General features: G+C 63.7%; 1 protein-coding gene across 1 annotated transcript; it reads right to left on the reverse strand.

Moving 5' to 3' along the window:
• Nucleotides 1-603: 603 nt before the first annotated feature.
• Nucleotides 604-17,061, reverse strand: CASKIN1 (CASK interacting protein 1). The gene is made up of 20 exons (XM_068566170.1): nt 16,948-17,061; nt 10,859-10,910; nt 10,654-10,751; nt 10,302-10,447; nt 10,116-10,211; nt 9,866-9,996; nt 9,295-9,403; nt 9,105-9,213; nt 8,920-9,014; nt 8,637-8,754; nt 7,514-7,615; nt 7,321-7,409; nt 7,160-7,244; nt 6,983-7,074; nt 6,078-6,188; nt 5,895-5,996; nt 4,326-4,464; nt 2,202-4,247; nt 1,120-1,525; nt 604-756 (listed from the first exon to the last, which is right to left on the reverse strand). Exons 1-20 carry the CDS (start codon nt 17,039-17,041, stop codon nt 657-659), a joined length of 4,320 nt encoding a protein of 1,439 aa, XP_068422271.1. The 5' UTR covers nt 17,042-17,061; the 3' UTR covers nt 604-656.

Consider the following 17,061-nt stretch of genomic DNA (forward strand, 5'->3'; position numbering starts at 1 on the left):
TTATTTCTCTGGGGAAATCTGCCTCAGCTTATTCCCAATAAATTAATACTCTTCGATAGCTTATATTCAGGGAGGGGGGTGCAGTGGGGCAGGGGGCCCAACCCCAGCCCCTTGTGCTGCGCTGGAGTGGCTGGCAGAGGTCCCCAATGGGCAGTTCTGTGCTGGGCATAGGCCTGTGCTCTGCCACAGACTGGGGAGGGGGCTACAGCAGCTGCCCCCCTCCCGCTGCCTCCCAGGGTGGACCCAACCTGGACTCAGGGCAGGGGGTTCAGGAGTTTCCCCTCCTCCACCCACAGCGGGCAGAGCCCGGTGGTGGGTGGGCAGGTGGCCCAGCAGTTATTGCACAGGGAGCAGCAGATAAGGAAGGGGGGCACCCACGAGGCAGCAGCATCTGCCCAGAGCCCTTGGGTCCCCCAACCAGGCAGTCCTCCAAGCTGGGCCCAGGGGCAGGACTTGTGCTTGTGCGGGGTCTGGACAGGGCGGCCCACCCCCGCCTCGTGCCCGCGGCCGCCTAGCGGGCTGCCCCCTGTGCCCCTCCCCCTTGGTCCACCGCCCTGCCCGCTCGCGCCGCCCCCGGAGGTACCCATCCTGAGGTAAAGGTCAGTGTGCGGGCCGGAGCCCAGGCGGCGCGGGGGAGCCCAACTTGGGCGGCCGCGTCACTCCAGCATGGCGTCCAGCTGGTCGGCCAGGTCGTCAAACATGCTGCCAATGTCGTCCAGGATGCTGCCGGTGCTCTTCTCCTCGGCGGCCGAAGAGCTGGGGGCGGCCGCAGCGTGAACTGGCTGAGTCGGCGCAGAACTTCCAGCCCCCATGTCCCGCCCATTCCGCGCAAAGTCCCGCCCCTCGCGGAGGCCACGCCCCCGCCTTCAGGGGCGGGGCCGGAACAGTCCACGCCCTCCCCACGACATCTGCCCCGCTCCGCCCCCGGCCCACGCACAGCAGCCTCTGTCGGGGGCTGGGGCAGCTCGTAGGGTCCCGCCCACGCCAGGCCGTACCCGGCGCAACTCGGGCCTGGCGCGACTCGGCCCCGCCCTCGCAGGGCAGCCTCCAGGTGTGCACCCGCCGCGGGGGCGCACAGACCCCCACCTACGCCCACGCCGGACCGGGTCCTGCACCTACCGCGAGCCTTGCGCGTCCTCCTGCCGGATCTTCTCTTCTACAGCTTGCAGCGCGGCCGCCAGGCACGCGCTAGTCTCCTCAAGCTTCTGCCTGGCGCTGTCCCCCGGCGAGGCGCCGTCGGGCGCGGCGGGGGGCCCGGCTGCCGCTGCGGCAGCGCGCGGCGGCTTGGCGGGCACGTGCAGCGTGGGCACACCGGGGGACGGGGGCCTGGCCGGGCTGGCACTCAGCGAGGGCGGCGTGCTGGCGGGCTTGCTGAGGGCAGCAGGCGGCTGGCGTGCCGGCGAGGGCGACGGGCTGGCGCTGCCCGACTGCAGCCCCGCAGCTGCCTTGGCCGGCTTGGGCGCCGTGGGCGGTGGCGGCGGCTTGGGAGACACGGGCGGCGGCGTGCCGTGGGCACGCTTCACCTCTGCGGGGAGGAGGAGAGTCGCACCGGCGTGGGAGGTCGCGCGGCGCGCGCGCTGCCTATCGCGGCACAAGCCCTGCCCAAGCGCCCTGCCTCGAACCCGGGATTAGAGATAACGCCCTTTGCACTGCCGGCCGGGCTCCAGCTCCAGCCCTCCGCCCCCCAGCCTCCCTGAGGCTGCCAGGGGGCGCGCTTCCCTGTGCAGGCCTGCGTGGGTCACTGCTTCCAAACCCCGCCTGGTCCGCCCCCCACCTCCATTCCCCTCCAGGTGTGGCCTGTTGCAGCCACCGGCCCTCCCGTTGCTTGAATGCCACAGGGCCTTTGCACCTCTGATCCTTCTGCCTGGAAGCCTCTCCCCTCCCTCCTGTGCTTGGGTCATTTTACAGCCAGGTCAGAATCCTCCCTTAGCCTTCCAGCATCGTGGGCCTGTCCTCCTTCCACAGGTGCTGCTATTCATGGGTTTCTGTGTCTCCTTCACTGAGGAATGTAAGGATCATCCACCCTTGTCTCAGCTCTCGTTGGTGGAGTGGTCCAGTGGGTGGATGGACAAGAGGGTCTGAGGATACTTTCCCACCCCACTCCACCTGGCCTTCATTAAATCCAAGAAGTGGAAAACCCCTCAGACCATGGCATGGGGAGCTGGAGGAGGGCCCTTCCCCAGCTGGCTCCCTGAACCTACCTGGGCTGCCAGGACCTGGCAGTGGCACCTTCTTGGAGGCAGGCGTGGGCGAGCCCTGGATCTTGGGCACGGGCTGAGCCAGAATGGGCTTGGGAGAGACAGGTGGCTTGGCTGGCTTCCGGGCATCACTGTCTGGCGGGGGCAGTGGGGGCAGGTGCAAGAGGTCAGAGGGCGGGGGCTCAGCGGGTGGCGGTGGCGGGGGCAGCTCTGGGGGCCCAGCCTGCTCAGAGGCTGGACGGCGGCGCACAGTGCCTGTTCCATTCTGGTACACGGACAGCGGCGGTAGGGGAGGCTCGGGACCTGCCTCCCTCTCCTTGGCCTTGGGCCGGCGCTTGACCGTGTCGGACTCAGTGAGGATGAACTTGACATTCTCCTGCTGGCTCTGCTTGGCTCGGATGCGCCTCTTGAGCGTGGCGCTGGCCTCCACCCTGGCCAGTGGTGGGCCCTCCACACCTGCCTCACCCTTGGCTGGACCTCGAGGCCGCTGCCGGGTAGCGCCATCTTCCACAAAGTGGCCGTGATCTGCAGGCCCCCCTGGCTCTCCCGGACCCCGGCGAGCAGTGGCCAGAAGTCCCGTGACAGGCCCACTCAGTGTGCGGCGCCGGTTCACCACCTCGCCGTCAGGCCCAATGGCCTCCTTGTGCTTCACCGAGGCCAACACCGTGGCCACCCGGCCTGGCTCCGGGCTGGCGGGGCGAAGCATGGGGTGGCCCTCAGGGGGCCTGCGGGCTGCCCGGCCCCCACCCCCAATGGACGACAGCTCGAGCATGGCTGCAATGCTCTTCACACTGCCAGCGCTTCCTGTGTCCACGCTGCCAGCCAGGTCACTAGCCCACTGGCGCTGTGCCCGGACCCCCAGCCGGCCGTCCTCGGTCCCAGCCCCCTCGGTCTCCGCATCTGGCACTGACTCATCAGCCAGGTTGGCACTGGCCATGGCTGAGCTGGAGCGCTTGGGCGGGGGTGGGGGGGGGCCCTTCTTTCGCGGCCGCACAGCAAACGACTGGCTGCGGTTGACGTTCTTGTCAGCGCCAGCGGGTGCCCGCACCGAGTGGCTGCGGCCCACGCGCCGCTGGACTGTGGCATAGGGCCCCACGGTGGCAGGCACCAGCAGCTCGTCCCGCTCCGGCTCGCTGTCGGACGCCGCGTAGCGATTCAGGCTGTGGGCGCGCTTCTTGGGCCGCCCTGGCTCCATGTCAGCCTCAGGGGGCAGGCACAGCGTGGGCACAGGCGCGGGCACGGCCGCAGGCGCAGGCCCCGGAGCAGCCGGCCCTGCCTCGCTCTCCACGGGTTGGGGCAGCACGTAGGCAAAGCCACGGTGTGTGGGTGACTGAGGCAGCGAGCGAGGTGACATGGGTCGCTCCATTGGTGGCAGCAGCTGTGGGGTGGGCTTCACCTTGGCTGTGGCTGGGGCTGGGCCATGAGGCCCCCCCAGGGCTTGCGGGGAGCCTGGCCGGGCTTTTGTGGGAGTCTGGGGGGGCGTGAAGTGGCTGGTACCTGGTGGAAGGACCTGCCGTGGCTTGCCAGGCACTGGGGGCACACTGGCCCGCTTGACACTGTGGCCGTGGCGGCTGGGCCGGGCCTCCTTGGGGGGGGTGCCCAGGGCCGGCCCCTCCTCCAGCAGGTACTCCTGGCTTCGTGACATGGGGCTGCCAGGCCCTGGGGGCCCGTCGCCCAGCAGCTCCTGAGAACTGCTCATGTGCCGTGCCCGCCCACCCAGGCTGGGCTCCTGCCGCATGGAGGCCCTTGGGGTGGGCGGCAGGTGGTTGGAGGGCTTCTCAGTAGGGGCAGCGGCAGCGGCAGCCCCTTCAGCCGGGCCCGTCAGAGCAGCCTGCAGCTCACCACTGAGCTCACTGTCCTGGAAGGTGGTCATCTTAGGAGACTGGCAGTCAGCTGGGGCAGGCTCGGGTGGGGGTGGCGACTCGATGGCCATCACTTCAAGTGACTGTGGTACCTTCCGGCGCAGGGGTCCCCCCTCATACTTGGCGTACTCTGCCTTCTGCAGCTCTGCCAGTTTCCTCACTGCCAGCATCAACTTCTTCTGGTGTCCTGCGTGGGGCGGGGGGCAGGTCAGGCCAGGGAGGGTGGCGAGGACCAGGAGGCAGTGGGGGCGGGGTGGGGCCTCACCCAGCTTGGTGATGCCGATCTCCTGCAGGTCCTCCCAGGTGATGTCGGTGATGAAGTCGATGTTCTCGTAGCCGTTGTCCACCAGCACCTTGTAGTACTGAGCCAGGCCAATCATGGACAGCCACACGGCCAGGTTAGCCTACGGAGCAGGGGACACAGAGGGCAGCCCGAGCTGGCTGCCCACACCCTGCCTATTACTCAGAGCTGTCAGAGGAGAGGGCACCGGGCCAGCCTGGCACAGAGAGACGGAAGGACAGACAGACAGGCCCGAGGCGTCAGCTTTGGAGACAGTGCAGCCTTGACAGGAGCCCAAGGCCAGCTCACACACACTTTCGAACATATGCAAACACACACAGAGGAGCGACTCTCTCCTCAGGATACCCTTTGGGGGAGGGGGAAGAATGCGCTTCCGGTGGAAGAATGCACTTCCTCACCTGCCCAGGCAGCCATGGGGACAGCATCCACGTGGACACACCACACACGTCATGGACACAGACACACAGCACCACCGACCAGATACGCATATACACACACCCTGCATCCCAGCCATCCACGGGCACTGACACCCCTCTGAGTCACGCTCATGCCCTCTCACCACTTCCCCACCAGCATCAGGCACACGTCACACAGCCTCGTCACACGCCTGGCAAATATCCGTGATGGTCTTCACCCAGAACCACCGGTGGCTCCCTGAATGGCATCCACCCGTCCACACTCCCAGCTGGATGTCACTCATGCATCAACACAGCACACCTGGTCACCCCCCCCTTGGGTGCACAAGCAAAGTGAAGCCCCTGGGACCCAGATGTGCTGGCTGGGAGGACCCCTGAGCCGCTGACTGACTGGGGTGAGGCAGAGTGGATGAGCACAAACCCACCTGTCACCAACCCACAGCCCTGGGGCTCTCGGTGGCCATGGCATCTCCCTCACAGACGGGTGGGAGCCCGAAGCACAGCGCAAGGCCCAGAAAGGCAGCATGGATGTGACAGGCCCCGGGCCCACCTTCTCCCAGCCCAGAGCCTGTCCCACCACAGAGTGCCTGTTCGTGACAGCACGGGCCGCGGCTGGTGTGGCTGTCAGCCAGCGTGTGCAGTCACCAGTGGGCGCCTTGAATGTATTTAGCGTACGCGTGCTGTGTACCCGAAACACGCACAGGCGTCTTCCCCATACATGTGCCTGGGTGTGTGCAAGCACGTCCCATCCCCACGGCCCCCTGCAGTGTCTGGGGGGGTGTGTGATGGGCAGTGCTGTGGGGTGCCGGGTGGCTCCGGTGTCCCTGTGTGGCCGCCTGAGCGTGGAGCACGTAGTGGAGATGGGGACTCTCCAGGCTTCAGGCTCCCCTTGCCCTGATAGCCCTCAGAGGCGGTCACCACCGCCCCTGCCCCTGCCCCTGCCCCTGCCCCAGGGAGGTGGGCCCCAGTGCCCCTGACAGACAAACAGAGGTCATCCTCTGCTCTCCTCTCTCTGGACTCCCCAGAGGGCAGGGGTGGGCTGTAGCCAGGGAGGCAGGCTGTCTGTCTGTCTGTTTGCCCATCCTGGGACTGGCCACTGGGGTGCAGGGGGCCTTACGGGTTTGTGCTCAGGCAGCCAGTCGGGGATGCTCAGGCCGCTGATCTCTGCAGTGATCTTCTTCCGGTGGCCTGGCTTGGTGACCCCGATGGCCGTGAGGTCCTAGGTGGAGGAGAGGCCCATTAGCAGGAGGCTGGGGGCCCATCTCTGGGTCAGCTGGTAGACAGCCTTCGGGCAGCTCACCTCGGGGGTCATGCGGCTGATGGTGGGCAGGTCATAGCCGGCACTGATGAAGTTGGGGGCGTAGAGCTGCAGCTGGAATGTGGCAAGCCACTGGCTGACAGCCTCGGCGCCCTGGAAGACACAAGGCACCCGCTGCAGGCTCGCCCGCCTGCTCCCCCGCCAGGCATGCACCCCAGCCACCGCGGCGCCTCCTTCTCTGCTCAGCTGAAGACCACGCAGCGCAATCTGCTGTCCGCTGGGCTGTCTGCAGCCAGGCCCCGTCAGCCTGGCCCGGGTGCTCCTCCTCGCTCTGTGGTCCTGGGTGCCGCTGTCTTGAGCATCGTCCAGCACCTCGGCCTCCTTCTGTGATCTCCACCAGGAGGGTCCAGCTGCTGTCCACATCACAGGCCTCCCTGACCGTCCCCCCCATTCCTGGACCAGGGACACCCTGCAGTGTGGCCCCGTGTGAGGGGCTCTGGGAATGGGGCCTCAGGCGGGGCAATTTAGTGCTGCTCCTCTACGCCCTGGAAGGTGGGCTCTACCCAGAGGAATGCAGGAGGACTCAGCCAGCAGCTCACGCCCGCCCTAGCACGCAGGTGCATGCACACAGGACCTGTCTCACCCACATACACGCCTTGTCTCGTCTCACATCCATGCCATTCCACACGCACACACATGCGCACATGTGCCCGCATCACAATCACACCAGCCACACACAAACCCCCACTCACCTCACACCCATGTCACACTTCCTAGACACACTAGCTTACACGCACAGCACGTACAAGAGACAACAGCTACACAAACAGACTGACAGACCAACAGAAGGACGGGCCCAGCCTGTCTAGGGCCCTGGCCGCGCTGCGGCCAAGCCAGGCAGGCTGCCCTGGGCGCCCCCCCACCTGCAGCCGGCCCAGGCCTTGTACCTTGCCCTCCGATGCTGCCTCCAGCTTCTTGGGTGGCTGCTCCCCATAGACCTGCCCGGCATGGGTCACTGGAGTCTGAGACCGGGTGGCACCTAGGGACGAGAGGGTGTGGTGGGGCAATGGCTGCCTGGGGGCTACCTCCCGGCCAGGCCAGCAGTGCTGTGTCCTTGCTCTTACCTGAAGAGCCCTCCGGAGGCTTGACAGGGCTGTCCCCGGGGCTGGAGTCGGAGACAGACTTCTGGGAGAGCACCGTGGCCAGGAGCTGCAACCCAGACAGGCCGGCTGGCCAGTGCTGCTCTAGACACAGGCCATCCCGGTCCTGCCACCACCCCACCTACCTTGACCCCTTCAGAGCCTGCGTGCAGGGTGTGGCCCCCGCTGCTCCGGCCACTGGCCACACTGCTCAAGCTGCCACTGCGGTCCCCGCCTGCCAACAGGAGGGAGCAGCATCAGCTAGTGCCAGCCCTGCAGAGCCCAGGTGCTGCCTTGCAGAAGTGCCACTGCCACCGCCCTCCAGAGGCCCCCACCTACCTGTGAATGGCTTCCTCAGCACCCAGATCTCCTCGGGGGGTGCAGAGGGCCCTGCTGAGCTGCCTCCCTGGGGTGGGCTTGGTTCGGCACCTGCTCGGGAACCTACGGGCCAAGCACAGTCTCCCTGAATTCTGGACTGGCCCAGGCCTGGGGCATCCCCTGGCCTGGCCCCCAAGTCTGCACAGAGCAGAGGCCGGACACACACGTTCCTGGGGGGTCAGTACAGCCTCCTCCTGCCCTGTCTCCGAGGAGCTAAGCGACCCTCATAAGGCCCTTCCCAACCTTGGACGTTGGAGAGCAGGAGAGCATGGCAGAGAGGGGCGCAGGCCAGGCTATCCTGTGGTCCTGGAGGTGGGAGTAGGGAATTGCAGGAGGGTGCAAACCCCTCTGTGCCTGGGGAGCAGGGGGAGGGAGGAGGCCCCCAGGAGCCTGGGTCCAGGCTCCTCACCCCAGGGAACTAGATGACCTTGGGTGGATTGGCCAAACCTCCTAACTGGCCCCCCTCTGCCCTCTCACCCGGCCTGTCAATCTCCATATCCTCTCTGAGGGGTAAACCAATCACACCAGTCCCCCATCTGAAGCCATTCCATGGCCCTATGGCCTCATCCTGCGCCCCCTCCCTCTCCGTCACCAAGTCAGCCACACTGGGCTCCTTTGGACCCTTACACAGTCACACTCTGTCCTGCTTCAGTGCCTTTGCACATGTGGTTCCCGCTGCCTGGAATGCGCTGCCTGTGGCCAGCCCCTCCCACTTCTCAGGGCCTTCTCTGTCCACACTTGTCTAAAGTGGGTCTCCATCTGCAATCTCTGTGTTACCGGTTGGTACGTTTCCTTCCACATTTATTTCACTGTTCCCTTCTCCCCTCCCTCCCCGAGGGCAAGCTCCTTGGGAGCAAGAATGACGTCCATCTGGGATACCGTCTATTCCTAGTGCCTGGCATGCAATGTCTGTTGAATACATGAAGGAGTGGGTCAGGGGACGCTGATGAGGAGACAGCTGGCAGGACACACTCTGGACCCCACACCTAGCAATGGCTAGAGCTGACGATCCTTGCTCTGCCACCCAAAACGCCATGCACCTGCTTCCTTCTGGCCCGCGAGCCCATCCCTGGGTGGGACTTACCTGCTCGCTTGACGATGGCCTCGCCCAGGGAGGACGGGAAGTAGCCCACACGGTCATTGCCTGTCCTGTTGTCATGGATACAGCCCTTCCACCGGCCGTCTGGATGCTGCTCGAGGACCTGGCCAAGTACGGTGCGGGGAGCACACTCAGGGAGACACCCCTCCATGTTAAGTGGGTGGGTGGCCTTGGCCTCCTGCTCAGACCCCCCAGTTGCTGCCGGGTGTTGTGGGGAGCATCCCAGGTCCCATTCATCCCTGTTCCAGCAGCCCCAGGCTATCCTTACTGTGATAATGTCCCCGGCTTTCACGTTGAGGCTGGTCAGGTCGTAATTGTTGCAATAATCCTTGGTAGCCCGGACCTGCAGGGCTGCCGAGGCCTCTGGGGACACAGGAGGCGGCAGACCCCCCAGTCCTGTGAGCCGGCCTGGCCCAGGCCCCACCCCTGCCCCCCTGCCCCACCTGGGCCCACCTCGCAGCAGCTGCTTGATCTCCTTGCTGGCCTGGGAGGTGGTGAATTGGTGCACGATGTCCAGGGCCGTCTGGCTGTAGGTGTTCCTCACATGGGCATTGATCCCGTTCTGTATGTGCCAGAGGGTGAGGACTCTCAGGAGCCCCCTACACCCCCACTTGACCCCAGCTCCCTCTGGCCCCTAACTCACATCGAGCAGCAGCCGAACCACTTCCGTCTTCCCACAGAGTGCGGCCTCATGCAGGGCCGTGCCGGACTTGGTCTGGCGGTTAATGTCAATGCCAGCTTGGAGGAGGAGTCTGATGGGGAGGTAGGAGGAGCAGGCAGGGCCCTGCACATAGAGCCCTCTGCCCCAGCACCCCCAAGCCGGGCTCCAGTTCCTGGGGGCTGAGGATGAGCTAACCCTGTCCCACATCCCCAACAACCCCTCCCTGTGTTAACCCTTCACACTCTTATCTCGTCTCATCCTAGTGTAGGCATTGCTGCGATGGCCACTTCAAGGATGGGGAAACTGAGGCTCAGAGAAGTTAAGAGTCTCCTCAAGGTCACCCAGCAAGTGGCACAGACTGTGGGGCTATAGAAGACCACTCCCCAGCCCCCTCCAGTGCATCCTTTCTGTGGGCGGCTTGAGGCATCCTTCGTATCCAGAGACCTGACCACATCCCCACGGCTCCCTGGCTGCTCCTGTCTTATTGCCAAGCCAGGAGCAGGAACCCCAAGGCTGGGTGCCCCTTACCCTGCCCACCCCCCCACGGCCATACCTGATGATGTCGATGTGGCCATTCTTGGCTGCCAGGTGCAGGGGGCTGGTGCCATTGGGGTCAGTGGTGTCCCCTGGCCGGGGCTCTAGCAAGGCCGCACACATGTTGCTGCTCAGGAGCAGCTGGACCACCTGGAAGGAGGGGTCAGAGTAGGGGGGCCCAGGAATGGGGTGGGGAGCTGCAGTTTGTCTCCCACTCCCACCCTAGGAGAAGAAGTTGGAGTCCCACTCAGCTCCCTGGGGAGACTTACCCCAACGCGGCCGAACTCACAGGCAAGGTCCAGGGGCGTCTTCCCCGAGTTGTCCACCATGCACGGGTTGGACTGGTGCTGGAGCAGCATCTCAGACTGCAGGGACCACAGGGCGTGGTCAGGCCCAATGCATCCGTCGGGCTCATTCTGCCCCAGGCACCCTGTCCCCCCTGAGGCGGTCCTTACCACGTCGTAGTGACCATGCTGGGCCGCCAAGTGCAGGGGGATGTGGCCCTCATCAGACGGGACATTCACCGCTGAGCCCGCCTTCAGCACCAGCTTCATGGGCTCCTTCCGGCCCTGCCAGGCCGCATAGTGTAGCGGCCGCATGCCTGGGGGCAGGGGGGGCGGTTGGGAGCTAGCCCCTGACCCTGAACCCAACCCTGACTTCTAGGACGCTGATCCCATGAGAACCTGCCTCAACCCAGACCAAGACCCGGGGCTGAGACCTCAGTTGAGGGACCATCCTGGCTTCCAGGGACCCCACTTCTGACCTTGACACCCTGCCTCTGGCTCTGAGGTCCCTGACAGGCCTTGCCTTTGTTGTCCTTGATGTCCACAGCAGCCTGGGCCTCCAGCAGCAGGGTGATCAATTCTGTGTTGCCATTCAGGGCCGCGTGGTGCAGGGCAGAAAAGCTGGGACAGGTGACAGACATGTATGGGCAAGGAGCCGGGAACCCTGCCTTCCCCAGGAGTCCTTGACCCCCATACCAGACTGACATCTCCCCGGGCTGAGAACTCACCCATCTGGGTCTTGGAAATTGACATTGATCTTCTTGGTGGAGCCCAGGAGCTCTGGGGTGGGAAGGAGACATGGTGAGGGAGGCTCTGTCCAGCCCCTACTGAGGCCTACCTGGGTCCCAGCCCCCTCTAGACAGAGAGCAGGCAGAGAGCGGCTGGCTAGCTCCCTGGCAGGCTCAGAGCCAAAGCTATCTAGGTCTTTAGTCTAGAAACGTTCATTCATTCAACCCTGTTTCCGGCACTCAGCATCAGGTACCAGCTTTTGGCCCTTGGTTTCCCACTGAACTAAGACACTGGGAGGTTCATAGGGCCTGTCCCTGCCTGGGAACAGAAGCCAGGGCTGTGCACCCACACAGGCGCACACATGTGCACATGAACCCCCTCCCTTGAGACGCTGGCTGAGCATCTGCCAATGGTGGGAGGGAGAGAGCCAGCCCAATCTGTCTCTCAGAAGGACCCAGATGGGGCCGGGGGTGGCCCAGGAAGGCTGGAACACCCGGAAATGGGGGTATCTCTGGGGAAGATATGCATTTCCAGGGTTCAGCCTCCCCCAACTCCCAGCCCCGGGGCTGGCCTGTGTAGATGAGCCCCATTTGGCAGGGCAGGATGGGGAGGCAGGCAAGTGGGCCAGTGCCTCCAAGCAACCACATTACAATGGCCCCCTCATCTATGGGGGCATGCACAGGCCCCAGGGTCAGCCCGCCTGAAGCCCGAGGGGCTCCAGCCCTCCCTTGGGGGCCCCAGTCTCCTCCCGGGGCCTCCTCAGTCCTGGCCTCCACCAGCCGCCTGCCAGAGGAGGGAAGCCCACCGATGCCCTCCCCGTGGGCTCAGGTCCAGCCGGACTCGGGCCAATCCCCTGCCTGTCTGGGCCACGGTTACATAAACCATTTGTGGGTCAGTCACTCTGTGAGGGAGGGGCTGGCAGGACAGAAGCCCCTTTGTCCAGGCTCAGGACAGGGATGGGGGCAGGGGGCTGAGGGAGTCGAGTCACAGAGGGGCTGCTGCAGGGCCCGCTCTGTGACCCACAGCAGCCCCGGCTGCTCCGGCCTCGGTTCTCAGCTTTTGGATGTAGGGTGTGGGTCCCCCAATGGCCCACAAAGCCCACAAAGTCAGAGACGGGCCTGAATTCAAATCCTCCCTCTGCCCCTTACTAGCCCTGAGGCCTTGGCTGTGAGCTCGAAGGGTCTAACAGGGCCAGCCTCAAAGGCCTAAGGGCACCTCCAGACAACACATGAAGGGTCTGGCACAGAGTCGGCTCAGCACGTGGCAGTTCCTAATACTAGCCCTATAGTAATCCCACCCCACCCTCCCCAGTGAGGGGCTTTGCTGAAGAGCCGAAGAGCTGAGGCTCCAGGACGAGAGGCGTCTCCACTCCCCTGCCGCTCCCCCCGCCTCAGACACTTGGCTGATGCTAACGGCTGTCTAAGTTGGCAGCAGTGCCACCCCTCCTTCCCCGTGGTGGTCCAGGGCAAAACCTTGGAGGCAGCCCTGGGTCCTTTCTTGAGCCCTTATATCTTCTCCATCGGTCAATCCTGTTGGCTCTACTTTCAAGACACTTTCAAAGCACACCTGGAATCCTACCCTTTCTCACCAGCACCATCATCACCACCCTGGGCCAGGCCAGCGTCCCTCAAAGGACCACTGCCATCACCTCCCCCTGGCATCCCCACTTCCACCCTGCCCCCTCCAGTCCATCCTCCATACCCACTGAGGTCAGGGGGATCCCGTTAGAACATGGGTCCGGTCCCATTGCTCCTCTCTCACTGGGGTTGGAGGCCAAAGCCAGACAATGGCCCTGATGATGCAGCCCTCCTTTCACTTCGACTTCCTCCTCACCCCTGTTCCAGCCACCTGAGCCTCCTTGATGGCACTCCAACACACCTGTCTCCCCTGCCACAGGGCCTTTGCACATGCTGTGTGTGTGTGTGTGTGTGTGTGTGTGTGTGTGTGTGTGTGTGTGTGTGTGAGCCATTCTTCTCTCAATTATCCCCATTATTCCCTCTTCATGTCCTTCAGGTCTCTATCCAAGACCTGCTTGTCAAAGCCTCCTCCCCCATCTAAAATGGTAATCCCCTGGGAGTTTCCTGGTGGTCCAGTGGTTAGGACTCGGCACTTCCACTGCCATGGCCCAGGTTCAGTCCCTGGCTGGGGAACTAAGATCCTGCAAGCTGTGCGGTGTGGCCAAAAAATACAAAATAAATAATAAATACAACGGTATTCCCCTTCCCATCTCGTGTCCGTTGTATTTTTCTCTTTAGCCCCCATACCACCATTTATCTTGTTTATTGTCCATCTCCATCACTAAATTACAAGCTCCAAGAGGACAATGGTTTTTATCTATTTTGCTCACTGCCGTATCCTTGGTGGCTAAAACAGTGCCAGGCGCACACACGGTGCTCAGTAACTGGTGACTGAACTGTACCCTCATCCCACACACTCTGTCCACCTGCCAGGGTCGGCTTCAAGTGTGTCACCTGTGCAGCCACTCAGAAGAGCCCCACACCTGGCTGGGTGCTCTGCTGTTGTGAGATTGTTATTTTTTGTTTTTGTTTTTGGGGTTTTTTTTGGCCCCATCTTGTGGCATGTGGAACTTCCCCGACCAGGGATTGAACCCGCGCCCGCTGCAGTGGAAGCGTGGAGTCTTAACCACTGGACCACCAGGGAAGTCCTATTATTTTTTTGGACAAGTCACCCCCCCACCATTTTCATTTTGCACTGGGCTCTGTGGATCATGCGGCCGGGCCTGCCACGGTCCCTTGTCATGAAGCTGAAGGGAGCCCAGGCATCGCTGTCCCCCAGCACCCCTGCCTTGCTCAAGCCCATGCTCAGCACATTCCCCCACCAGAAGGCTCTGCCCCCCGACTCTAATGTCTGCTGCCCCCCACCCTTCTTAGTTCCCATGTAGCCAGTTCTCAGCTTCTCCCCACAAGACTTCCCAGGCCAGCTCGCTCTCCTCCCTCCCGCAGCCAGGGTGCCCAGGCAGCTGCGGAGCCAGGTGCTCGGAGTGGAGCCTGAGGCCAGGCCCACCTGCTCGCCCAGTCACAGCTGCAGGTGCTGAAATCTCAGAGGGACTGGAGGTTGAGGCCCAGGAAGTGACACAGACACCAGTGGGGAGAGGGTGTCTCCATCCAGAAGGGGATCACTCCCCACAGGAGAAGGAGCATCTTGCTAAGGTCATCTCCCCCCCCACACACTCCCAGCCGCTGGTCTCCTCAAAGAGGAAAAGTGCTGGAATTGGATGAAGGGGACCTTGAGGTCTTGGAGCACCCCCAATTCCCATGGGGACACTGGACACCCGGGAAGGTCCCAGAACTGCAGCCTGCCTGGGGCTGGGGGGCTGCACCTCATGGAGATAGGTGCCCTGAATGAAGCTGGAGCAGAGCACGGCTTCAGGGGCCTGGGTAGGTGGGAGAGAGGAGGGCAAGTGGGGATAAGCTGAAGGCCCCAGGAGCCCCTTTCCCTTTTCCACGAGGGCACTAAGTCCTACGGATTGCCATCAGTCATAGTGCATACGCCTTGCCCCTGACCGCCCCCATGACTTTGGCTCTCCGGTCTCCTATCACCCCAGCCCTCTAACTGCTCTCCTGATACCACCCCTACCTGTGAAGTCACCTCCAAACTCCAGCTGCAGAGGCCCTGGGGGGAGCCCACCCCAGACCCTTTTCCACTCTACCCTTGTGGCCTCCCTCCACCCCTCTGCCCAGATGCTCCTCCAACCACGGAAGCCACCCACAGGCCACCTCCACAGAGCCACATCGGTCCCCTACAGGGACGTGGTCTTGGCCTCCTCTGCTCCCACCTCAGATTGGCTGAGCCCTGTGGCCTCCAGCATAGAAAGGCACCCTCTCAAATCCCCCAGGGCAGGCAGCTCTGAGCCAGACGCTGGAAGGGAACTCTTAGTGGGCCAAGGTGAGTAAGCATAGGAGCACTGGCCGTAGTCTTCAGTGAAATGGAAGAAAGGGGAGGTTGGGCCAGAAGGAAGGGCAGGGTGTCTGCCTGCACCCCAGAAGACCAGCCTCCACCCTAGTATTTTCCCTCCCTAGCAGTCTCTTCTTCACTTCAAGGATGACTGCTAAAGGTGACGGTGCCTGTGCATGTAAGTGGAGGCTCCCTTCAGGCGGGATAGGGGTGCTGACAGAGCCTGGGGTGTCACTGGGGTGTGGGGTGAAGGGAAGGTGTCAGCACAAGGAGGAGACTGTGGAAACAAGAATCGTGGGAACACCTCTGGAGTTGGGGGCCCCAGGGAGTACCGCTGGATGCCCCCTACCCCATGGCCCAAACTCCAGCTGTACTTTGCTGAATCAAAATACATCTTACTCCAAAGCAGGCCAGTGTTGCCATGACAACCGAGCTAATTCATGGAGAGATTTCTCCGTCTGATTTATTATGCCCGCCCCTGTGAGTCAGAGAGCCCAGATTCGGGTGCCAGGGCAGGTGTCTCTCCTACCCGGAGACCAGGCCATGCAGGGGCAAATGCAGAGATCCAGGCGGAGACACAGGTAGAGGTAAAGGTCCCCACACCTCCCCCGGATGGCCAGAGTAAAAGGGGGGAGGAGTCGCCAAATCTGATGCCCCCCACTTCCTCGGCGCACTGCCCTGGGCTGTCTAGGAAATGGCCACAGTTAGCACTTCCAGAGCACTTACTAAGTGCCTGGGCTTCATGCGTGTACTCACTGTTCTTACAACAATGCTACGAGGCAGGGACCACAAACGTCCCCATCCTACAGATGAGGAGACTGAAGCCCAGAGACTGGAGATGCCTGTGCCCAAGGTCGGATGGCCACTAGGTGGAAGACTTTGCCTTGCCTTCCACCTCTCAATCCCTGAGCCTGCTTTTGAGGCTCAGCTGAGGTTGCCTCTGCCTGAAAGCCCTCCCTTTCTGAACCCCGAGGCCCTGAAGCCAGCCCTAACTGGCAGACTGTCCCTGGGCCTCCGGTGTGGAAGGCAGGGCCCACCTGTGTATGTGTGCTGGCGAGGCACAGATGTGCAGCTCTCTAATTGCACAGAGCAGATAGTAGCGGTCAGGCAGGGGCTGCAGTGGGAGGGGTCCTCCTGGGGCTCAAGGACCTACCCCCACCTGCCCCAGAGGCTGTCTCAGTTCTCAGCATCTCCCCTGGAGAGAGGGGAGGGTACCTCCCTGGCTTACATACAGTCCCAGGGGGTGGCATGGGGAGTCAGGGCACCCAGACCCCACCTGCTACCCAGCAGAGCCCTGCCCGCGCCCACACAGGTGCCCTGACACACTGACACGGCCATACGTGCGCAGTCACACACGCGGCTTGTCCACACGCCCATCCATCCATCTCCAGGGTCCCCGGGGGAGGCTCCAGGCTGAGCTGGGATGAGTGCTGGGATCAGGGCGCCAAGCTTCCAACCATCCCCTGGGACCCCCAAAGAACAAGCTCAGGATGGCCAGTGGGAGACCCCCTCCCCCCCAGTCTCCTTTTCCAGCAGGGAAGCCAGAGAGGACCAGGGTCTGCACCTGCCTCGAACTCAGCCTGCCCTGGGCTGGGCGACCTTGGGTCTCTGCTCCCCCTTCAGTAAATGGCCCCCAGCCGGCCATGCCTGGGCAGCCACACCCCCAGCATGGTCCTGCCCCCCCCTTCCCTGCTAAGCATGTTATTAAACATGGGGCGGGGAGGGGGTCTGACAGAGACTGTCGGCCCTGTGGTCTCCCCTTACCGCAAGAGGCCCCTCCCTCTCTCCATGGCGTTGGGGGGAATCCGCCTCGCCCTTTAAAGGCCCAGAAGAGACCTCCAGCTGTCAGCCCGCAGCCCGGGAAGGGAGGGGAACGGAGGCAGGAGAGAGGGATGCGAATGCCTGCGGCCTGGAAGGTGGGTGCCGCCAGGTGCCCGCTGGGGGGCTCGGGTGACGGCCTGGCGCTCAATGCAGCCCCTCCTTCAGTGCTGGCAGCGGGGGGCGCGGACGGAGGGTCTGGGCGCTGCTGGCCCCGCCCCGCCCCCGGGGACCCGACAGCATCCCCCTCCCCGCCCTGCGCCGGGCGGGGTGGGGGGCTCGGCGCTGGAGACGGCCCCAGGGCGCGCCGCGGCTCGCTCCCGCTCCCCGCGCCCCCCGTACCCCCCGCACTCACTGGCCTTTCCGGGCCGCGGCCTCTGCAGCAGCCTCTGCGCGGTCCCCACGTCCTCCGCCTTCACCGCCTGCACCAGTTCCTGCTCCTTCCCCATGGCGCGACCGGGGCCGCAGC

This window comes from Eschrichtius robustus, chromosome 16, assembly GCF_028021215.1.
Source record: "Eschrichtius robustus isolate mEscRob2 chromosome 16, mEscRob2.pri, whole genome shotgun sequence".
In the NCBI taxonomy this organism is placed as follows: domain Eukaryota; kingdom Metazoa; phylum Chordata; class Mammalia; order Artiodactyla; family Eschrichtiidae; genus Eschrichtius; species Eschrichtius robustus.